Source organism: Cynocephalus volans, chromosome 10 (genome assembly GCF_027409185.1).
Source record: "Cynocephalus volans isolate mCynVol1 chromosome 10, mCynVol1.pri, whole genome shotgun sequence".
NCBI lineage: Eukaryota > Metazoa > Chordata > Mammalia > Dermoptera > Cynocephalidae > Cynocephalus > Cynocephalus volans.
The window spans coordinates 115,234,517-115,258,401 of NC_084469.1; the positions used below are offsets into that span (position 1 = coordinate 115,234,517).

A 23,885-nucleotide genomic window follows, 5' to 3' on the forward strand; every position below is an offset into this window, starting at 1 on the left:
CGGCTCCCAGTTGCTGGGAACAGTCTGCGTGGGAAGAAGGAGGCGAGCGCGCCCACCTGCGCGCAGAGTCGGTAGCACTTCCCAGGAGCCCACGTCCAGCCAAGCAAAGATCATTTCCAAAGGAACGTGACTCCTTCCCCGCCGGTGGCAGCCGCGGCCGGCCGGTCGCTCGGCAGAGGCTCAGACCAGGGCAGCGAGAAGAAGCGCGTCCCTGTTGGCTTTACTGGAAGTGAAGCACCGTGTCGGGGAGCTGCAGAGGGAAATAGGAGAGGAAGGGGATCCCGAGCTGGTAAAAGCCACCCTGCACGTGCGGGTCGAGCATCAGCGAAGCGTTGAAAGGCGGGCGGAGGCTGGAGGCGGCGGCCAGAAGCGAGGCACCCAGACAGCCGCCGGGTCCCGGCTTGTCGCCCCCCAGAAGCTCGCCCCCTCCAGCCGGCTTCTGGCCCTGCCTGCCCGCCAGGATGCTGTCTATGCTGAAGCTCTTGGCCTTGTCGGAGCTCTTCGCCGAGCTGCGGGAGGCGGGGCGCGGAGGGGACCCCGGGCCGTCCACCGTACGCGCTGGCTGGCCCACCGCCACTGCCGCTGCGCCCTGGACGGCGTCGCCCGCGTCCCGGTCCGGGGACTCAGGCCCAGGCCAGCGGAGGGGCGAGGGACGCACGGGCGCTCCCTCGTGGCGGGGGGCCGTGGGGCCCGGGCGCACAGCTGCGCTCCCCGCGTCCGGCCGCGCCCCTGCGCCGCGCTCGTGCGTCTCGGCGCGGGCCCGCTTGGCCTCCGGGGCCCCGGGGCCCGGTTTGGGCTTCCTCTTCCGGCGCCGGTAGTTGCCGTTCTCGAACATGTCCAGGCAGCGCGGGTCCAGCGTCCAGTAGCTGCCCTTGCCCGGCCGCCCTTTCTCTCGGGGCACCTTGACGAAGCAGTCGTTGAGCGAGAGGTTGTGGCGGATGCTGTTCTGCCAGCCCTGCCGGTTGTCGTGGTAGAAGGGGAAGCGGTCCATGATGAACTGGTAGATGCCGTTGAGCGTGACCCTCTGCTCGGGCGCGTCCTGGATGGCCATGGCGATGAGCGCGATGTAGCTGTAGGGCGGCTTCTGGGGGGGCTCCGCCCGGCCCGAGGCAGCCAGAGCCGCCGCGGGGGCGAAGGCCAGAGGCAGCCCGGGTCTCTCGGGGCCGTAGAGATACAGCATGGGCGAGGCGGCCAGAGCAGGCAGCCGGGGACTGAAGAGGTGGCTCATGGCGAGCGAGAGCCGGCGCCGCGCTCCCCGAGACGCAGGCGGCCGCGCGGTTTAGGGACTGCGCCCCGCGGCGCGAGGGCCCTCCTGGGGAGACCGCCGCGAGTCTGCGTCCGGCTCTGCCGCTCTCCCCAGCCGCTCCGCGCTCTGTCCCTTCTTCATGGCTTTAAAAATGTTAAATAATTGTTGTAAGTTTGCTATTATATGTTGACTTAGCGCTGGAAAATAAATTGTCTATGATAAACAGTCGTTGTGTTCTCAGCCCACCCACATTAATTAAAATTTCATTGCTGAAAAACTCCAAGCTTTTCCCTCCACGTGTCTTTTTGATACCAGCCAATCAGTTTCGGGGCTATTCCTTCATTTGTTTATAGAATTAGTCTGTTGATAAGTCCGCCCACCCAAGTTGAATCAAGCTGTGTTTATTTGGAAAAATTTCCGGGCACCCAATATATAAACGCACTGATCTGATGTTTGAAATATCACGTCCACCCCTTGACGCTGTAAGCACACACAGTCAGTGAGGCAGGATGTGGACCGCGGTGGCTCGGAGCAGGGTCCGCCTGGCCAGGAAGGGGAGGTGGAGGTGGGGGTGGGGGGCTCAGGGGTGAGTTTTACCGCTGGCCTGGGGGAGCCCCGGTAAGCCTGGGACCTCCCACAAAAGGTCTTTTCTTCTCCCAGGCTTAATAGGATATATAGAGATGGCACAGTCTTGTAAAATGCTTTCTGAGGTCCTTGAAAACTTTCAGACATGGTGGGGATGCTGGAGGTGTGTCTATCTAAGAGGTTTGGGTGTCTGATGAGGAGGGGATGCAGCCCTGCCTGGAGAGATACTCTGCAGATTCCCCCCCCCACCACCATAAGAGACAGTCACTCTTTAGGGGCCTAGTAACCCAGAGGCTCCCCCCACCACCCCACAAGGCTCCCAGGAGATCAGTGGACTCCCGGAGCCCAGCCTTTCTGGGAGGGAAGGCATAGGGCACTGCTGAGCAGGATAGGGTGTAGGGTACCTGGTCCATCGCTCCCTTAAGGAAGGTTTCAGTGTAAACCGGTTTGGAGAATTGGGGGCAAAACTAAGGTCTTTCTGGCGGGGCTAAGGTTGCAAGCGAGGAACACCATAAAAGGGGAATTTGGCAGCTGGCTCGTGAGGGCTGGTATTTGTGAATGCGGGTCTTTTGCTTTATATTCTGTGCTTTCCTGTTTATAACAAGGAGGGGGGTTATAACAACTTTACAAGTGCATGCAGCTGGCCCGTGATTACATTAAGCATTTGGGAAGCCCGCTTGCTCTCCCCGCCTCCCACCCACCACCCTGGGGTGTAAGCACCCCCCACCCCGTCTCATTTCACATTTAGCCATGTCACAGTCTGAATAAAAAAATCCTGAATGATGCCGATTCCCAAGGAGGTGTCTCTCCCCCGACTCCACTGCGGCGGGGTAGGGGTGGGGTGCACGTAGTGTGACTAGTTCCTGTTTACGATCTCCGCTGAATATTTTTTAAAAGAAAAAGAAAACATTGGGGATAACTGAATTAGCGTTTCATTGAGTAAATCGCGCTGCGATGCCAAAGAGAAGAGTGAGGGGTGAGCACGGCAGGTGGGGTGGAAACTGCCCACCGCCATGCACCGCTGGGAAGGCGGCGAGAGACACTAAATGTGCACTAATGGGGGGGGGGCGATGTCTGCCGCTGACGCTGTCACAGAGACGATACCAGGCTGGGGACTGGTTAGGTAGACTCTGAACACAAAAAGAGGGGAGCATCCCACTGTAAAATAGGGAATCCAGAAAATTAACCACGTGATTGGGGGTTTCCAGATATCCAACCCGTGGAATAAATAGAATACAGGGGAACGGGTAAATTTGGGGGGGGGGATTCGGAATCAGTGTGGAAAAACCGGTTTGGATGGAAGCACCGCCTGAGGGAGCACCCGCCGGGCCCTGGGACACCTCCGGACCTCCCTCCGCAGCCCGGTATTTCTAACGTAGGCCAAGGGTGCGGCCCGGCCTAGGTCCGGGGGTGGCCCTCTATCCAGGAGGGGGCGGAGCGTTGTCCTCTCAGGAACCCTCCTCTCACCGGCTCATCCCTTTCAACCCTGGGGTGAAAAATTATCCTCAAACACCCTCAAAACGCGCCTTTGCAACCCACTGGCCCTGCAGTCCCCAGGGTCTCCCAACCTTCCCATACCAGCGTGCCCCCGGCAAGCTCAAATTTGGATCCAGCTCCCTGTTTCCAGCCTCCGCGCCCGCTCTAACATTCCAGACCAAGAGACAACCGGGTGTAACTATACAACCGCCTCCCCCACTTCTGCATCCTACAGTCCCTCCTGGAGCTCCCTGGACACCCCAAGTCCGGCACGCACATCCCTGTGTCTCCCGAAATGCGCGCCGTCCCAGCGCGTCTTCTAAACTCTAAAGCAAATCCAAGCTTGAATTCGTGCAATAATAAACACCACCCAGTTTGGGCATGGGCCGGACACGGGCGGGGACACGCGCAGCCGGTGGGCGGGGCACCGAGAGTAAAGGGAGAAAAAAATAAATACCCGAATTCTAGCGGCACTTTGGAGGTGCACACCCAGCCCCGCGCGTGCAGAACTTTGCAAAGACTCCCGGAGGCTCAGCTGTAGAATTCTGGCATCGCGCCCCAGACAGGCTCGGCGCGGGGATAAATCCTGGGCTCCCAGGTGAAGTTTGTAACTTGAGCCTAGGAGTGGCCGCTGTTGGAAGGAACCCCCACGCTGGGGCATTATTTCCATGTTTCCGGGTAGTGCGAGGCACAAACCCCTGGCGTCCGAGAGCGGATGCGCCCTCGTGCGGAAGCTCTGTTGGCTGAGGACGAGTCGGAGACCTGGTGGGCGGCGGCTGAGCCTAGGAGACAGCTGGGTGGGGTGGATGTCTCCAGAGATCCTGATGGGGACACCGAAAGTTCCCTGCAGGTTCATAAGCCTACAGATCCCAGAAAACCTAGTGGTCTTCGAAGACAGTTGGTGTGAGCGCATCTCCCAGCCTGCAGGAAAACCGTGAGACCTCCGGCCAGCCAGGATGCTCCAGGAATGGCGGGGGCCTTTCCAACTCTGAGGCCTGAGCAAGAAACCAAGTTCAGCGTGGGATGAGGACGGACGGCACTGTTCCCAGCCCTGGGACAAAGCGGATGTGCGCTCCTTGGGGAGGCTGGACGGAGCCCAGGCACTGGGGAGGAATGAGGCCTCAGAAAAAAGGGCTGAAGGGTGAGAGACGGAGCTCCTCCCACTGCCCCCACCGCCAGCCTCCCCTGCGGCACAGGCAAGGAAAAAGCAGACGCCCAGGTTCACCATGATCGGCTTCATCTTTCCAAATATCTGGATCACTTTTCCAAGTGTGAAGACAGTTAACAAGTTGTATATATGTACAAGGGTACTTCAAAAAGTTCACCAAAGATTCCTATTATCTTTTAGTTCTACTTTTCCGTGAAGTTTTTGAAGTAGCCTTGATTCTATCATATGTCCATTATGTTTGAGAAGACAGGGCTTTGGAAAGATGCAGGACTTAACCCAGCCACTGAAAACCTAAAAACGCTGGGGACAAAGATGGCAATAATAATATCAATAAATAAAAAGTATTGAGTGCTACTATGAGAGCCATTGTTCTAAGCGCTTTGCTTACACGAAGTCAGTCCTTTTTTCCCAGTAACCCTAAGAAATAGAAAAGTTTGTCATTCCCATTTTTCAGACCAGGAAACTGAGGCCCGGGAGGATAACTTGCCTCTCAGGAGGACATGTTCCAAAGACAGAGAAACAATCATATTATAATAGTTACTATGTGTGAACACTCAAGGCCCTGTGGAAGTTCCCTCGTTAACCCTCACAGCATCTATGAAAGACAGGGGTGATGGATTCACCCATCTTACAGATGACAAAACTGAGTCTGGGCATAGAACATCTCAAGACCGTAGAGATAGTGAATGGCTGAACAGGGATGAGAACGCACAAGGTTGTCCTCCAAAGGTGGGTGCTCTGGAGTCTGCCATGCTCAGGTGTCTTTAGGGGCTCAGATAGAGAGACTGTCTGGAGCAGACATCGGGAGAGGGGACTCACTAGAGAGAAGAGGTATGCGACACCTCCAGAGCCCAGGGGTTTGGGACATCACAAGTAGGAAACCCCAGAGACTTCACTTATATCCCACCAAAACCCAAAAGACCCTCTCCTCCTCTTTCCTGCCACTTTGAGAAGAGTGCAAGGTTTCTAGGACGGGGTAGCAGGGTCCTCTGCTGCTTCTCTTTGGGTGGAGCGAGCCTGGGGTTGGGACATGAAGGTAATGGCGGCAGGATTTTCCAAATGACGCACTTATGTATAGCTCACCTTGTTCTCCAAATGATTGAAAGGCTCCTAACAGGGGTGGTTAGGATGAAGCCCTGCCCTGCCCAAAGCACGGCCTGATATATGCAGTTTGTTGAGATCAATCCTTTCTCTTCTGTTCTCCAGCAACCCTAATAGCTGACAGTGAGTCCTTACTCTGGACAGGGCTCTAGGGAAGCACTTTGCCAATGTGTATTAGGTTCATTAATCCTCACGATAACTCTATTCAATAATTTTATTATTTTTTTAAGTTGAGAAACTGGCCCAGAGAGCTTAAGGTAACCCTTAGCAGGCCTGGTTGCAGGAGCCTGAGTTTGTATGTGTGGATTCAGATTTAGAGGGAAAGACTCGGCTGGGGAGGCTGCCTGTGAGGGAGAGTGACAGCGAAGGCCAGAGGGCTGCTGGGAGAGGCAAGGCCCAGAGCCCTGGATGGAGCCTCCAGATCAGAGGGGCCTTGCTGGCCTCCAGGACCTTCTAGCCTGGATGGGCACAGACTGAGGTTCCTGAGTCCAAAGCTGCACCCCAGGACATGAGAGGGGTGTAAGCCTCCCAGTGCTCCCCAACTCCATTCCCTGAAAGAGACCTGGGATGCCAGCACCCTGTCAACTGTCCCCTTCTCCCCATTTAAACTCTTTACACATTCACAGTCCCAAAATTAAATCCCCACAAGTCTGACATTTGGAAAAACTGTGGCATCCCAAGAGATACGCTCAAGAATCAAACTATATGCAAGATACGTCTTTCTACTTTCATTGTAGAGCACGCATGTTTAAAAAGTAAGGTAAAGCCTGGCTGGCATTAAAGGTGGCTGGCGTCCCCGGGCATGCAGTGGCTGTCCCCAACGGCTGCTGCAAGCCTTCCAAACTCCCCTGAAACACTTCATCCCCTTCCTTACATGCCTGTGTCAGAAAGCAAACATTTCAAACGCCTTGGAGAGCCGAGGCCATGCAAGAAAAAAGCAGGCAGGGAATGCTTCTCAAAGTTTGGGAAAGCATTTCAAAAATGTGGTGCAAGAAGGCACTTGCTGGGAGAAGGAGGGGCGGCCCTTGGGGGACCCTGACCCAGCCTGTCCACTCACCTGGAATGGAGGCACTGGACCTGGGACCCCCAGCCATCCCTAGCCTAGCTGCACTTAAGGTGTAAAACCTCGGATGTCTACTCACCTTCAGCACACATGAGAGTCAGACAGGAGCGTATAATCCCAGTGACCCATGCAAGCACATGTTCCCTGAGGTGCCAGCCATGGGTTCAGAGCCCCCAGCACCTTCTCAAGGAACTTGGTTCTGCCCATTCATCAGTGGGTGTCTTTTCTCTGTGTCTCTATCCTCACCCACCTCAGCTTTGCAGTTAACAATAAATTCCCATCAGCCAACCTTGACCAACACCTCCTCCCCATTATTTTGGAATCGAGGGTGGGAAGCTGGGAACTCTGTTCTCTGTGCTTTGAGTGCGGCTCACAATCCTCCCCCATCAACCCCCAGGCAGTCATGGGATAAAGGGGAGGAGATGGACCCCAAAAGGTCGATGAGCCCAGCGCCAAAGTTCCCAGGGCCCTGTATTTTCTTCTCCAACTTCTGATCTTCACTTCTTGCCATAGGGGAGCAGCTGGATAAGCAAGAGCCAGTTGCAGGAGCCCTGGCTATGCTGAGGGACAGTGCAGGCCCACCCTGGCCACCTGGTACTTTACAGATAAAAAGACCCAGGCCAGGGAGGGGAAGTGTTTTGTTCAGCGAGATGTGGGTCTAATTCCTAGCCCAGTGCTTGAGCAATTCAGGAACGCAAGTCACCACTGAATTTGCATCTGTGGGGACAAACCACTTGGGCCAGGGCAGTGAGGACCCCTGACCGAAGACACAAGCCAGTCCTGGGAGAGGCCTTGGCACCCTGACACAAGCGGTCCCTCTTCCTAAACGCTGTGAGTTTGGGGCAGGGCCTTGGAGTCTTGCAAGAAGCCGGGTAGTAGGGGCTCCTCCAGCTGCAACTCTCCTGGGCTGGGAATGTTAGAGACGCTCAGAGGCCAGGGTTCTCTCCAGCGGCCCAACTCTGTCAAAACTGGACTCTGGTTAGAGTCAGAGTCCTCCCAGCCATGGCCAGCCGAGGACGCAGGGTTAACTCTACGGGAAACAGTCTCTGCCGCGGTGTGCGGATTGCTTTCATTTTATTTGCAACATCTTTGCGATGTGTCCAGCTGTATCTTCTTCTTAGGTCAGGAAGGAACACGGTTATCGGACATAGCATCGTGCAGACTGCGTTTGCGGGGACCGCAGAGCCGCCCCAGCCCCGAGTCCCAACAGGCTTGTAGCGGACAACCTTCTATCCCCGACCTCCTTTCCTCATTTCCTGAAAGCTCCTGGGCCTCCCAAGCACTGGGCGGCTGAAGAAAGGGGCAGCAAGCGGATACGTGCATCAAGGACAACCTGCACCCCCGCGGTCCTTGCGAGCTGGGCAGCAGACGCGCGGGGTGGCTGCGAAGACGCGCGACAGTCGGGCGGGCGCTTTGGTTCGGCGCGGCTCACAGCACCGCTGCGAGATCTCCCCGCTCGGCTGGGGAAGCAACAAACGCCCCGGAGGCTGCTAAGTCCCTAGGCCCAAGGTCCCCCGCGTCTGCTGCGCTAGACTGAGCGCGGGAGCTGAGCCCAGCTCTTAGCGCAGCGCACCGCGCGTGGCCAGGCCTCACCCGCGCCTAACCCGGCCGCTGTAGCCTCAGATCGGGAAGCCTTCGAGGGTCCCGGGGCCACTCCCAAAGTGCCCGGGCCTGACGCACCCCAGGGGACTGGATTTACACTCTGTCGCCTCCGGAGTCCTGCGTAAAGCCCCCAAAACAATCTCCCGAATTGCCGGCGTTCCCAGGGAAATGGAAAGACCCTTCGCCATGGCCTCCACAAGGGGAGGAGGGATCTTCTCAAGCTACCCACTCGGGTTACCCGCCCGCACACAACGCGACTTCTTTAGGAAGCCTTTCTACGTGTGCAAAGGCCCAGCGTGGATTCACTAGCAGCCTTGCGAGGTCTCTCAGCCCACTTCTCTCTCTCCTCTGTGTCCGGTGTGTCTCAGGCCTCTTCACTAATAGGGCACCAAAGGTTCCAAACCTCAAGATGAGGGCAAGCTCTCAGGGTGGCCCCTTTGCAACATGCGGGGAAGAAGAAAGCCCGATTACTTAGGTTTAGAATACTCTCCTCTTCTCCTGGGGCAGAGGCCCGAGGACAGCAGGAGCAGAAGTGGGCAAGGGGCTGCTCGGACACCTTATTCCGCAACTCAGAGAGGGACCCCCTCCTGCTCTAGTTCCCCCCTTCGGCTTGCTGAACCAAATCACTCCTGGCCTGGGGGCCTGCTGAAAGTCGAGTCCCACACCTTATGACAAGGAATAAAATGCAACCTTTAGCCTTAACCACGCACCACCTCTGGGGCCGCAGATTGAAAGAATCTGTATTTCACATACGGGGGAAATGATTATGCTTCAAACTTCCCCTAATTCTGTTTCAACATAGCATAAAGATAAAATGCCATGTTTAAAACAACACCACCACCCAGGTTACTTCAGCCCCATTGCACCAAGCAAAATCACCTTTGGCAAAATCATAATCGCCTGAAATGTTAAATTCACAAAGAACTCCACCTTTGGCAAAGTGCAGCTCACCTGCTGGGGTGGGAATTGGTGAAGCTCTGGTTCCAAAATTCACAGGGAGAGGCCAGCAGGGGAGTTGTAGATTTCAGCCAATGAAACAGACAAGAAAGCCATTTCCCCAGCTACATTTCACAAAGGCTATGTTGTTATTAAAAATAAAAAGATATCAAAATTGAAAAGAAAAAAATATTCCCCCTATTATTTAACATCTTTAAAAAGTTGATCAATTTAGAACTCTAAAAGCATCATAAATTATTTTTAAAGGGCTATGAGGTTTTAAAATTTTTCTCTGCATTGGGGGTGAAGATTTAGAAATCAAATCGAGAAGTTAAAACAGTCCAAAATCCACCTCTGATCTGCCCATTGAGGGGATCCGACATTAAACACTAGGGAATCAATTTCCTTTGGACCCTCACTGGCCCTGTTCAAATTCTTCTCTGGGAAACCATTAAAGTGGGCAAAAAAGTCCGCATTTTAGGAAATCGAGGGAAAGCGGGACTCACCCTCGGTTGTAGTTAGCAAATGGCAGACGTTTATCCTTCCCCTTTTGTGCGTCTCCTAAATTGGGCACAGCTGGACATTGAGATGGACTGGCACTGTTTGTTTTGACAATTGGCATGTTTTTCTGAATTTAACAAAATGCATTACAGCAAGTGACTGGTCCCCGTCCTTCAGGCAGCTCCATTAACAGGACAAGTTATACAGATTGACTTGAGAAAAAAAAAATCCCAGATTTTTTAATCAAAAGCCTTTTCTGTCACTAAACAAGACAATAGGGGAATGTCCCCATTCCTCTGTGATCACTTTTATATGTCTACACGTATACACACCTGTGTAACAAAAATAACCAAAGCAGGTGGGTTTGAAAGTACACCTGGTTTTTGAAAAATGCAATAACACAAACACGCTGTCCGAACTTTGGGCAGAACAACACATGGGTTTATTTTAAGGTAAGTACAACAATTAAGACCACATAAGACAAACACAGATGAAGTTAAAATTTTTTGAGGTTTTTTTTTTTTTTTCTTTTAGGAATACTCAGGGTGGAATCTACTATACAATACCATCAAACTTTGTAAATAAAAAGTATCAGATACTTGACTTTATCCATCACCAACAAAAATAAATTATTTTCTTGTTTTGTAAAAGACCTACAACTGGGAAAAGAATTATATCTCATACTTGTACAAAAAAAAAAAAAAAATCCCACATAGGTTTCTTGAATTTAATTTGGCAGTCAGAAATTGTTGGGCAAGATGAAAAATTATCCAGTGAACTCAACTTTAAATATTATATTAATGGCTCTGAACAACAACAAAAAATAGCCTGATTACAAAACCACACATCTGTACAGCACGGTTAGAGAAATTTAAAATTACACACAGCACATACATTATCTATAGAGACTCCCATACCCATACACCTATGGGGGGCTCTACAGAAAGCCATTAGTGGGTCGCTATGGGATTTGGTCCATAACTTAATTTTTGAAACCCCGAGTGGAGCGGAGCACAGCCATCCTGGAGGGGAGGGGGATTTTAAAATCAATATTTCGTTGGGCTGCGTCCATTCAGAGGGGCTTCCTGGGATCCCAGAAACGGGGCGGCGAATTAAAGTTACCTGCACCTTCACAGACGGCTGAGGGCTGAGGGCTGGCGCGCGCGCTCTCTGCTCCCGGGTCTGAGAAAAACTTGGTGGACATGTTCTGTTTCTTTTTGCATCTCTGCAGCCTTAGCCGTCTGAAAGTGTCGGGTCTGGGAGGCAAAGCCAGAGCGGACCGGGGGCAGGAGAGGGCCTGGGGCGGGTCAGTATTTCGTGCAGTCGTAGGAGTAGGGGGCGGCGTGGCGGTAGAGAGACGGCGTGGATCTGTAGGGCAGCTGACAGCTCGCGTTACCGCTCACCTGGGGCTCCCCGAGGGTCGAGTTCTCAATTCCCAGCCGGTGGGAGTTGAACATCTCCCGCACGTTGGGGAAAGTTTGCTGCTGGGCCGCGAACGTGTGACCGGGGAGGTGGTTCAGGTCCCCGCTGTGGTTGAGATACCAGGAGGCGGCCTGGGCCGCGGCGGCCCCGGGCTGAGGCGCCGGCTGGGGCTGGGGAGCCGGCGGGGGCGGCGGCGCCTGCGGATGATGGTGGCCGTGATGCTGGTGGTGGTGGCCCGCGGCGGCGAGCGCGCCCTCCTGGCCGGCGGCGAGGTTGAGAGCGCTCAGAGGCGACGTGGGGCCGCTCGGATGGTCCGAGAGGGCCTCGTCCAGGGCGGGCGGGACGCACATGTGCGCCGGCCGCTCGGCCCCGGTGTACAGGCTCATGGCGCGCATGCTGCACTGGTAGCCCCCGGCGGCCCCGGCCTCCAGGCCCTGCGCGCACGGCTGGCCGTAGGCGGCGGGCGGCGCGGCGGCGTAGGGCAACGCCAGCGGCGGCACCACCAGGCCCGCGCGCCCGGCCGCCGGGCTCAGCTCGCCGCCCGGCGGCGACGTTCGCAGCGTCATGATATTCTCCACGCTGAAGCCGGGCAGCCCGTTGGGCGCCGCGGCGTGGTGCTCCGGCAGCGAGCCGTCGGGGGAGCCGGCGGGCGTGGAGGCCGCGCTGCGCGGGCTGGCCTGCAGCGCGCTCTCGGGGCTCAGCGTCTCCACCTTGGTGATGACCGGCAGCGCCGGCGACGCCGCCTCGCTTTTGATCACCACCTTCTTCTCGGCCTCCTTGGGGGCGTCCGCTAGGGGGGGCCCGGCGGCCGGGGGGCCCTTGGACGCCGCGGGGGGCGGCTCCTTGAGGTGGGCCCGCTCCTCCTTCTCCTTGGGCACGTCCTTCTTCTTGAAGCGCCGCCGGCGCCGCAGGAAGCTGCCGTTCTCGAACATGTTGTAGGAGTCCGGGTCCAGGGTCCAGTAGCTGCCCTTGCCGGGCTTCTTGTCGTCGCGGGGCACCTTGACGAAGCACTCGTTGAGCGAGAGGTTGTGGCGGATGCTGTTCTGCCAGCCCTGCTTGTTCTCCCGGTAGAAGGGGAAGCGGTCCATGATGAACTGGTAGATGCCGTTCAGGGTGATCTTCTTCTCGGGCGCGTTCTGGATGGCCATGGTGATGAGCGCGATGTAGCTGTAGGGCGGCTTCACCAGGTCCTTGGGCGCCGCGGGCTGGTGGTGGTGGTAGGGCGCGTAGGAGCGGCCCATGCCCGCGCCGTACTGCTCCGGGTGGCCCGAGTAGACGCCCATGGGGCTGGCCATGCCGCCGTAGCTGCCCGCCGCCCGGTAGTAGTTCTGCTCGCTCAAGTAAGGCACCACTCCCAGGGCGTTGGGGTCGGACACGGAGTAGCGCGCCTGCATGCTGCGTCCGGGACGGCTCGCCGCCGCCTGCGCGCACGGACCGCGGCCGGGAGCTTGGAGGGCCCGGAGAGCGAGCGCGAGCACCAGGGCGAGAGCGCGCGAGGATGGGGGCCGGTGGGGGGAGCCCCGGCTCCGGGAGGCCTCGGGGGCGAGGCGGGGGAGGGGCGCGGGCTTTCAGCGGACCGGGCGGATCGGCATCCTGGAGGGCGCGCTCCGGGCGAGCGCGGCGCCGGCCCCTGCTCGCTCGCTCTCGGCACCGGCGGTGGCAGCCCGCGCGGGCGGCCGGGGACGCGGCGGAGAGGCCACCCGCGGGGCACCGGGGACCGAGGCCGGCCCCTCAGTCCGCGCGAGGAGGAGCAGGCGGCTCCCCAAGCCCCCCCAGCAGATCGGCAGCCCCGAGGAGCGGCGAGCCGGGGTCCGGAGTGGCTGTCCCGCCGAGCCCGGAAAAAGAGGCCAAGTCCCTTTTAGGGATTGGGAAAAGTTTCAAAAATCCTGCTGAAAGCGAGTTTTTACTTTCCTCGGGCCACGCCCCCTCCCGGAACTTTGGGCCAATCACCCGGCAGCTGTGGGGAGGCGTCGCCAATCAGGACGAGGAGCGCTGGAATCCGTCGGCTCTAAGACCCAAACGCGCGGCACCCGCTTTCTGCAGCTCAGTCTTAACGTGAAAAGAATATTTTTGAAAAAGAGTTAGACCTTATTAAAATTAATTTTATTATCACATTTTGGTTAATCGCCTCACGTGCCCAGAACAATAACAGAAAGGGTTCCTTGGCCAAAAAAAAAAAAAAAAAAAAAAAAATTGCTTGAAACATGAAATCGAATTGATTAATGTGAGCAAATATCTCCCCCCAAAGACCTCGTAAGTAGCAAAGATCCCAGGACATTTTTCTTATTAATGAGCGATGAGGCGAATAATGAGATTTCCTAATTATTGGGGCCCCGTGTAATGGATTCAAAGCCAACGTTCTGGATTGGAATGGAGAGGGCCTCCCCGGGATGTCGTCTTTATTTAACCAAATCATTAATTATCATTAAGGAGTTTCCAGGTTCAGGGTCGTCAAGAATTACCTACAAAGGTTGTAGAGGCAAACCACGGAGACTGAATTCCCCTGGCGCCCACCTGAGGGGTCAGGCCGCGGCGTCCACGCGGGAAAGGCGGAGCGGGGACATGCAGCGTGCAGAGAACTCGTTCCCTCGCTTCGCCGTGAATTCGCTAAATCATCGGCGTCGTCCTGAGCAGTTTGCGGGGTCCGGAGAAGAGTGTGAAGTAGCTCCGCCCGTTCCCCCCTTTTCTCTCCGGCGTGGACGCTGGCAGCCCACCATCTCCAGCTTCGCAGGGTCTCTCCCTGTCCCCAGATATAAATTCCCCTTGACAAGCTGACTCCCGCGCTCCCCAAAGACTGGAACAATGCAGCCACCCACCGGGCCCAGGCAGAGGCCGGGTTCCTCTGCCTGGCGAGGAGAAACCCGAGCCTGCTTTCCGCGGGGGCTTCGCCCAGAGACGCGCGCAATTAGCGCGGCGCACCGAGGGCTCAGCCCCGAAGCTCCCCGCCCGGCGCCGCTACGAGCACAGACCCAGGGCGCGGGCTCCGGGGAAAGCCCCCTTGGGATTCTCCAAGTTAACGTTCTGCACTTGAATCGTTTGTATTTTGTTGGGGTTTGATAAGGTGAGTTGGGGGCCGGGACTTCATGGGGGGACTGGGTAAGCGATTGCAAACGGTTAAAAACACCTCCGGGATTATAGTATTCAAGAGACTGACCTGGAGCGTCTTGGAGGTCCTCGCCCTTCAAAGCTTTCTCCTTTTCCCTCTAGGAATCCTGGACAGTTTGTTTATTTGTGGATTGATTATTTATTCCTTCAACACCTCCAAAACTCGGTTCTCCCTTTGCCCACTTCTCCTGAAGGGATGGGACACCTTTTACAAAGCCTGAATGTCGGTCAGAATTCCTCTGGAAGTTGTACGTCGGGTTGGTAAGGAAGAGGACTTCAGATGAAACATCTGTATTTCAGGTTTCCTCTTCCCAATTCTTCCATCGGTTGCTGACTAGATTCCCCGAAAAAGGGTGTTAGATTATCCACCCATCGCTCTTAGCTTTGGGGAGATGAATAGAAGACATTAGGGGCAGCTCAGTCCTGACCAAAAAAAGAAAAAGAAACAGAAAAAAAATATTTATGTGAGTTATCTTTGCCCATGATAAATTCAAAATCAAAAGGAAAGTACAAAATAGGTCACTATTACCTTAAATATTCTATTATATTTTTATGGGTGTTCTGAGTTCTTTTTCTAACTTTATCCTTTTTTTTTTTTTTTTTTTTTTTCCAGCAAAGTAAAATAAGGCTGCCCGGTTCTCGGCTCACAGCCTTCTCCCCCACCCTCAAACTCCCACTACGACTTTATTATTTTTTAATACCTCTAGTATTTTCACATCCATCTTTTAAAAAAATAAGGACTCTGGCAAAAAGTGCTTTTCTCTTGGAGTGAATGACAGGCACGCCGAGATCTTCTCACAGTTTTACTGGAAATGCAAACTATTGATCAAGAAAACACTCCTCAGTCTGTAGGCTTCCTGGAGGAAAATTATTTACTCTGCTTTTATGAGGTGTGTGTGTGTGTGTGTGTGTGTGAGAGAGAGAGAGAGAGAGAGAGAGAGAGAGAGAGAGAGAGAGAGAGAGACCTTTATCGTAGCATCGGGCAAAAATCAAAATGGCTAAGGACTATGAAAAAATAAATTCCAAAATGGCAGTTTCTGCCTGAGTTTGTATTTACAAGGATGTCCAATTTTAAACCGATGTCATCTGAAAAGAACTAGGTTGATTTGCCAAATATACTAACATTCCACCCCCCCCCATAAAAAAAAAAGTGGAGATGGGAGGGGGAAATATCCTTATAATCAAGACAGAAAAGGTGAGAGAGATATTTTCCTTTGCCCCTGGGATTGGGTTTCTTCTCTCTTAGTAGGACTCCAGGACAGATGTTTGTTCAGGTTATTAAAACAACACCTTCCACACACCTGGACTTTGCAAAAACCATATTTCCGATCTTTTCTTTAACCTGCCAGAGTATTTTGGACTGCGGCTTTCTGTTTTCCTGCTACTGATTTTCTCCCTTCTTAACTTTGTTGTCAGCGAGCCGAAAGTAGAATCGGGCCTCAGAGGACCCCGTGTGTTACTAGAATAATAAGCGATGATAGAGGCAAGTTACTTTCTACTCCGGGTTCCTTCACCTGGAGGCGGCTCAGACGGACTCTGTGGGTGTTGGCGCCATCGTGAGGTCAATGGGAGAACTACTCTGGAAAAAAAAAAAAGGCGCGGGGGCGGGGGGAAGCCAAGCCCGTTCCTGTTAAAATGAAAGTGCTGACACCTTATGGATGCTCCTCAGCATTGCAGGGCAGGAATAAAGCCTTCAAAAATCTACAAATGAGAGAGAAGGTAAATAAACTGAGTGCAGCACGTCGATTTAAAAAACCCCTTTTCCATAGCTTTGCAACGTGTCAAGAATGTGATCTGTATGTCTCTTTGAAGCTGTTCGGGGAGCAAGACATCTTCCCTAGGGAAACTCACGGAGGTTTTAAGCAAATAAAATCTGCGCCTCTTAGGTGGCTAGAAGCCTGGATTTTTTTCAAGGGTTGTTGAACAAATCGCCCCGTCCGTGTCTTCCAGCTGCAGCTGTCTTTCTGCCCGAGGTGTGGTGCGAGTCTCAGGGAATTCGTCAGAAAGCTGTTTGTACTGGACTTGGCTTTATAGGGTTGACTTCAAGAGGAAGACTTTTAAACTGGTCTGCAGCCGCTTCTGCTTTTGAGGCACAACAGAGAACCCAAAGAGGGGACAAGTGAAGGCAGTCTTATTTCTTCTTTCACCGTTTTGTATTCATTCATCCCAGTGTCCTACAAACATTTCTCTTCAAGAAATGTCTTAGGTTTAAGAGAAGGGGATCAGATAACAGAGGAGCTCCAGGCTTCCAAAAGCGACCTGGGTACTGATGAACCCTCGGGTTAAACGAAGTGAATGCTGCAGCTTAAAAATCCATTATCATCTGGCTTCTAGAAGTTATCTTTTGCGGGACAAAAAGTGTGTCCCTGATGAAACTGTTCCAGCTCATTTTACTGAGCGCGACTTTTCCAGGGAGTTAAAGTGACATGGCACTGGTCACAAGTGGCAGTGCCATGAAGGACAAAGAAAAGGTGGGGGGAGAGGGTGAGTACTGTTCTTAGTTAAAAGAGATTAAAGAAACTCAACAACTAAACGGAATATTTGATCCTAGATGGAAGAAGTTTTTAAAATTAATAAAGGACGGGTTTGAGGATACTTGGGGAAATTTGAATCTGGAATGTGTATTAAATAATAACATTGTATCGAGATTAAGATTCTTGAGTGTGATAATTTTATGTGCTCAAGCAGGAACACGTCCTTGTGTTTTAGAAGGTACATGTCAAAATACTTGGGGCTGATATTCATCGTCTCTTCATGTTTTAGAAGATTCAACCAAAGGTGGGCAGCAGAGGAGAGGAGGAGAGAAAAAGCTAGTGCAGAAGTGGTAAAATGAGGACAGTTACTGAGCCTGCGGCAGGTGTGTGTTCATCACACTGTTCTTGCAATTTTTCTGTGAGTTCGAAATTTTTCAAAACAAAAAAATTGGGAGAAAAACACTCTTGCTATTCTGAAAATTAAACAACGGCTTGACACAAAGCAAACGTCTTTCCATGGAAGAAACTGCAAAACATTTAGTGAGGCCAACCTTGGCCCTCCTCTTCCAGAATTTTCTGAAAAACAACCATCAGCAACTCTGGAGTTTATTGCAATAACTTTCTTTCTTTCTTTTTTTTTTTTTAAGCTAATTCATTAAGGACCTTGTCTGTCATGATTCAGGCTGGCATCACCACAATAAACAAAAGCAAAGATGCAAAACATTCAGTAGAGTACTGTAGATTTTTCAAAACATAATTGGAAGATATACATTTGTTTCTTTTTAAAGCGAATTAATTACAAGGTCAAGGATTCAGATTCCTGTACCAGCCAGCTGCCAAAAAAGAAAAAAGAAAAAAGAATCATTGAAGAGAGTTAAATATATGCTTCTCTGTGCTCTATGCTGTTTCCTACGTGTTCTGTATAATTGCTTTATCCGTGTTCCTATGTAACTAATTGGTTGACACATTGTATCAGTCAGTTTAAGCCAGTTTATACTGCAGTAACAAACACTCCAAGTCTCAGTGACTCAGTCCTGAGCCAATGGCAGCTTGGCAGGGAGCTCTGCTTATGAAAGTCACTGAGGAGCCTGCTTTGTAAAGACTGCCATTCCTCACATGCTTCCCTGCCACCTTCTGACGTATGTCACTTCCATTTGCCACCCATAGGCCAGAGCTGGTTATATGTCCCCAACACCCCCAGGGGACAGGGAGTGTAGTCTTCCCCGTGCCCAGGCAACTGGACAAGCCGGCATGATTAGCAGCCTTATGTCTGCACACACAGTCCTACCTTTCTAGGCAGGTAGCGATGACTGTACTCTGTTCTCTGCAGCCCCAGTGCCCTGCACAATACCTTACCACATAGTAGGTGCACAAGAAGTGTTTATTGAATGGGTGTCTAACTATTTCCAAGACTTCTCCCCCTCATATATAAGGGAAAATGTAATGCGTGCATACTGTGTGCTGTGCACTGTGCCAAGTATTTTGCTCAGGATGTCTCACCTGATCCTCTTTAGGGTAGGTACGATTAATACCATCATTTCGCAGGTGAAGGAACTGAGGTTGAGGGATCTTACACAACCAAGCCAAGTCTTGCAGCTACCAAGTGATGGAATTGGAATCACTTACCCATAACTTTGCTGCCTCTTTGACTTAAGGGTTAGGGCCTTCAAAATTAGGGAAGACTTAAAAAGTTAAAAAGAAACTTTTATGTAAATAAATATAGTCTATATGGAAAACTTCATAACTATATAGACACAGCCATCAGTGTATGCATGAAGTCATTACTTCCGACCACACACATCTCAATGTGTATGAACTTTTAGGTTTTTTTTTTTAACCCCCCACTTGAAACCCTGTGATTGACCCTATAGGGTAAATGGACTCATTAGACGAGTCTGCATAAAGTAGACTGTGCCCCGGGAGGTCAGACAGGACTTTGATTGTTTGGACAAGGGCAGGGAGAGAGAGAAGTGAGCAGGCTATTTGATTTTCATCGAATTTGCAGCCTGTGGGATGGGTGTTCTGAGCCCCAGGGAATAATGCAGACTCAAATTGGCAGTTTGAGGGCAGGTATAGCAGTGCCTAAAAGTGACCACTGGGTCTAGCACTGGGGTCTCCCAGTGACACTGAGTGAGGCCTAGTTGGACCTTTGGAGGACTGAACAGAGCCAAGAGTACAGAGCAGTTCCCCCAAGGGGATCAGACTGTCACTGGCACCGGCCACTCTTCACCTTTCAGCAGCCATGAAAGCAAGGAACGCGCCCCGTCCAGCCCCAGCCTTGTCATATGTACACCCGCACCGCAAGCAGGACCTTGCAAGGCCTTGGCACTCACCATGCCCTCTGCCCGACACCCCATCCTCAGTTCTATGCTCTCTTGCCCACACCTGCCTCCCCCAACCACCCCTCTCTTCACCTCCTGTTTCGTTTTCTCAGGGCACTGATCACCCTGTATGAAAGGATCTTACTGCTCCTGTGTTCGTTGTCTGTCCACCCCTGTGCCAGAATGAAAGCACCAGGAAGAGGAATGCAGGCTGGGCCCAGGGCTGCCTTGCATGGCTGAACCCTACTGCTGCGTCCTGCTGCTCTGCTCGGCACAGACTCCATGCTCCGTAATTACAAACTGAACACATGGAGGTCACTTGAGGGCTTCAGAGACACCCCCCACCCTCCCTCTGCCACAACCACAGGCTTCATCTCCCATTTAGTGTTTCAAATCCAAGATTCAACTCAAACATTTACTGGCACTTATTTTAGGCTGATGTTGCATGGGCAGGGGGGTCATCAAATGCTCCCTGGCTCCCATGCCGTGGCAGGTGCACAGGTAACAACAGGCTGAAACTTTTATTCTGGGCAAACATGTATAGAGCCCTTACTGCATTCCAGGCGCCATTCTACACTCATATTCAGTATTTGACCCTCACCAATGTCAAGAGGCATATGCCAACAATGCTGCTAGCCCAATTCTATCAGTGAAGAGCCAGGCCCAGAGACATTCAGCAATTCACCCAGGCTCACCCAGCTGGCAAGCAGACTTGGGATGTGAACCAGACAGCCACATGCTCAGCCCTCTACAGTGATGTCCCTGCCATGTGACTGTCATGCACAGGGGAGAGCCAGGCTGGGCAAGTTAAGGAGATTCAGAAAGGGGAAGAAGAGGGGTGTCAAGTGGGCCTTGATACCTGGATAAAGAAAAACTTTATACCCAAGTGTCCTTTTTCCTTGATATTTTGGGTTCCCAGATTTAGCAAATAAAAATAAAGATGCCCACAGACTGCATGGGACATACTTATACCAAAAAAAAAAAAAAAAAAAAAATCATTTTTTATTGGAAATTCAAATTTAACCAGGAAACCTCTTTTTAATCTGGCACCTCTGAACTTGGGTAGAAAAAGTTCTTCAAACACCTTTTTAGTTATCAGCTTCTCAAATAATCTTGCATTTATAAAGTATTAGATTCAGCTTAAATAACTATGAGTCGAAGAAAGTGTACTGTTATAAAGCATCACACATAACATGGCTATGAATCCCTGCAGCACAGAGGACCCTACAATGAAAAGGCTTTCCGGCCAGACACTCCTTCATTCTGAGGGACCATGTACTTGACTTTAACTGTTTCTTCGGAAGTTACATGTACCTCAAAAAAAAAAAAAAAGCTTTTGTTGCTATTTCTTTTCTTGGGGACTAGAGTTGTGATCTGCTGGTTTCCTGCTCTGTATTTAAAGATGGTAATAAGTTTACTTTAAAGAAATTGGCTGGCTCCCACGTGCAAGGGGATGTTTTAAAAACTGACCCAAATCGTTCCCGGTTATCCGTGTTGCGTAATCGTCACACACAGTGTGTATTTTCATTTAGCATTTGGGTTCACCTGGGGACGTCCGAGCACTGAGCCAGCATCACCCAGCCCTCCCTCTGCCCTGCAGCTACCAACAGAGGTTTTCTTTCAGTTCTCCTGCACGTTCCCTTGTTCAGTGCCTTGAAGTGGTGCGTCTTCGCTGTCACTCCCCCGCCCTCACATTTCGACGACGTGGTGTTGATTCTCCACGTGGTTAAAGGAGTTTGTTGATGCCCACCCTTCCCTTCCGCTGATCACCAGGCCAATTTTTTTTTTAATAGACTATATTTTTACAGCAGTTTTAGGCTCACAGCTAAATTGAGCAGAGGATGCAGAGGTTTCCCGTGGACTCCCTGCCCCTTCCCTCCACTATCAACACCCCCACCAGAGGGGTGCGTTTGTTTCAGTGGATGAGGCTCCATCAGCACATCGGCATCACCTGGGGCCCATAGTTTACATTAGGGTTCTCTCCTGGTGGGGTAGGATTTTTGACCTGCGAAAGTTGGAGTGTGGAGGGGCTGGGCATCGGCATTTCCGGGATGGGAAGAACATGAACAAAATCAGAAGGGAGGAGGGGCAGAGTTGGATCAGAGCCGGCAGGGGTGCGGTTTGGCTGAGACAGAGCTGGGCACGGAAGCTGGGCTCAAGCAAGGTTTCAACAGCTGGGTTATAAAGCTCATGCTTCGCCAGGTGGAGACAATGGGAAGCCACAGAGTCACAGCTGGAAGATGCACAGGTGGGGTTCCAGAGGTCGGTGGTGGTCAGTGGTTGGAGCAGGAAAAACAGAGGAGGAGGGAAGAGGAGGAGGAGTAGGGGAATGGGGAGAGTTGGGAGGCAGGAAGCAGTTGCAGCCTGAGACAAGGTGACACATGTTTGGCACAGAGAACAACAAGGCATCATTGTGACACTTCAGACATCCTGGCATTGCCAAAGCCCAACCTCCCATGAAATACCAGGTGCTGATAGATGGGCCTGCTCCTAGGAAGGGAACACCAGCGTAACTAAAGAGCAGGGCCAGGTAACAAAGGAATGCCTGAGGGTGAGGGCAATCTTCTGGCTTCACAGAGCCAGGCTGTTGTTATTAAAATTATCCATGGTTTTGTTTCTTTTTCTTTTTAGTGCTATAGGAGTTGTGTGTGTATGTGAATATAATGCAGGGGGACATCAGGGTGCAGAGAGCAGAATCTGGTATTTCATGTTTTAAGCCCATACCTGTAAAGTTAGGGCGCTGGAGTATGGTTATGGAAGAGGGAACGCATGCTCGCTGAGGGCTGGCAGGCCTGGTGCTCAGCTCTCCCCCACAGCAAGCAGCCCACCCCATGCTCACACACACTCTAACAGAGGACTCACTTCCCACATTTTACAGAAGAGGGAACTATGCTGAGAGTTGATGTTAGCAACCCAAAGTCGCACAGCTCAAAGACGCGTGCCAGGCTCTGCACACCCAGTCAGAGGCTTACTTTTTCACTCTATTCTTTCTAGCCAGGTTCTAAAGGAGTTGGGAGAATTCATCAGGAAATGCCTGTGTAAAGCTTTAAAATCCTCAGGTGAACCCACACATGAATATTTATAGCAGCTTTATCCATAACTGCCAAAACTTGGAAGAAACCAAGATGTCCTTCTGTGGGTGAATGGATAAACTGTGGTATATCTCGACAGTGGAATATTATTCAGCACTTAAAAGAAATGAGCTAGCAAGCCATAAAAAGGCATAGAAAAATCTTAAATGCATATTACTAGGTGAAAGAAGCCAGTCTTAAGGGCTACACACTGTATGATTCCAACTCTGTAACATTCTGGAAAAGGCAAAACTATGAAGACAGTAAAAACTCAGGGTTGCCAGGGGCTGGGGGGAGGGAAAGATGAACAGGAGGAACACAGAGGACTTTTTAGGGCAGTGAAACTACTCTGTAAGATACACGTCATTATACATTTGTCAAAACACATAGAATGTATAACATCAAGAAGGAATCCTGATGTAAACTATGGACTTTGGTTGTGTAGGGAAAGTGAAAATCAATGGTCAGGGTTCCTCGGGGGTTCAGAGTCTTGCCAAGCATTTGATGTAAATATGCACGTGTGCCCAGGTGTTCCTTGATTATTGTCTAATGTAATTGTGCATGTGCACCCAGGTGTTCCTGGGTTGTCTGACTTGCACCCAGGTGTCCTGGGTTATTGGACTTAAGTATGAAGGATGAGTGACTCTAATCCACAGGGCCCCCCTGGGGCAGGGGGGCCACAGGGGGGCCACAGGCATGCCACCACTGCTGCTGCAGCAAGCTGTTGCTGCCAGTGCCCCTGGAGTGTGCTGGGAGGCCACCGCTACTGCTGCTGAGGACTGAGCTCGTGTCATTTGACAACGGCTCCCGAAATCTTTCCCAATTACCTAGTTTGTGGACCTGCGTGAGGGGCCTGTGACCCAGCCTAGCATATGAGGGGTTTGTAACCAAGTCTGTACAACAGGTTTGAAGGGTCTGTGGGCCCTAGCCCTAACGATACAATTGGCTATGTTGGCAGGATTCTGACAATTGCCCTAGCCAGACAATTAGTGTAGCAATACAGGGTGATAATGATGTGTCAGTGTAAGTTCGACTGTAATAAACGTACCATTCTTCAGCAGGACGGTGACAGTGGGGACGGCTGTGTGCATGTGGCGGGGGCAGGGGGGACAAAGGGGTATCCAGGAACTCTCCGTGTTTCTGTTCAATTTTGCTGTGAACTAAAGCTGCTGTAAACAATTTCTTTTTTAAAAAAATGCTTAAGTGACCCAAATGCAAATTTAAATACATGATGGTGTTGGAAGCATTTGATTTCAAGTTCTAGAGCATCTTCTTTCTGATAAGAGAGCCAGTCAGCTGCTTCTGCTGGGTCTCTCCTGTCACTATGTATTACTGCAAATGCCTGGCCTCTGAGGCTCTTCTAACAGTGTGAAGAAGCCGAAGGGAATGGCCTTTCTAGCACCACTTGCTTTCTAACTGCCAGCGCCAGGTCTCTGGCGTCTGGTTACCACATGGGGACGTGGCGGCTGTCCCCCGAGGGGCTGGGGCTCCGAGCACAGCTGGGTCCGGATCCCGCACGCGGCTCCTGGCGGGGACCAGGTCTTCAGGCGCAGAAGGCCCCGCAGAGCTCCCGCCTTTCCCTGAGAGCGGGAGCGGACGCCCGACCTCCGGCTTCAATCCGCAGCCTCCTGTCGTCCGCGGTGGCGTCTGGCCCCTGAGCAAGTCTGGCGGAGGCGCGGTCACCCTCGCGACCCGAAGAGGAGGTGGGCGTGCTCACTCCGGTGACCGCAGCGCCAGCCGCTCCACCACCACCTGCTCCGGACGCACGACCAGAGCCGGAGCCGCGCGCGTCCCCGCGGACGGAAGCTCGCCGC

At 52.3% G+C, this 23,885-nt stretch overlaps 2 protein-coding genes across 2 annotated transcripts; both read right to left on the minus strand.

The window, feature by feature from the left end:
• Positions 1–220: 220 nt before the first annotated feature.
• On the minus strand, positions 221–1,228 carry FOXL1 (forkhead box L1). The gene has a single exon (XM_063111515.1). The coding sequence runs from the start codon at positions 1,226–1,228 to the stop codon at positions 221–223; it is 1,008 nt and encodes a 335-aa protein (XP_062967585.1).
• A 9,757-nt stretch (positions 1,229–10,985) lies between these two features.
• FOXC2 (forkhead box C2) lies at positions 10,986–12,494 on the minus strand. The gene has a single exon (XM_063111510.1). It carries the CDS (start codon positions 12,492–12,494, stop codon positions 10,986–10,988), a length of 1,509 nt encoding a protein of 502 aa, XP_062967580.1.
• Positions 12,495–23,885: the final 11,391 nt, after the last annotated feature.

Bases quoted from the DNA above. Each gene is read 5' to 3' on its own strand.
- FOXL1 (XM_063111515.1), bottom strand. From the start codon at position 1,228: ATGAGCCACCTCTTCAGTCCCCGGCTGCCTGCTCTGGCCGCCTCGCCC.
- FOXC2 (XM_063111510.1), bottom strand. From the start codon at position 12,494: ATGCAGGCGCGCTACTCCGTGTCCGACCCCAACGCCCTGGGAGTGGTG.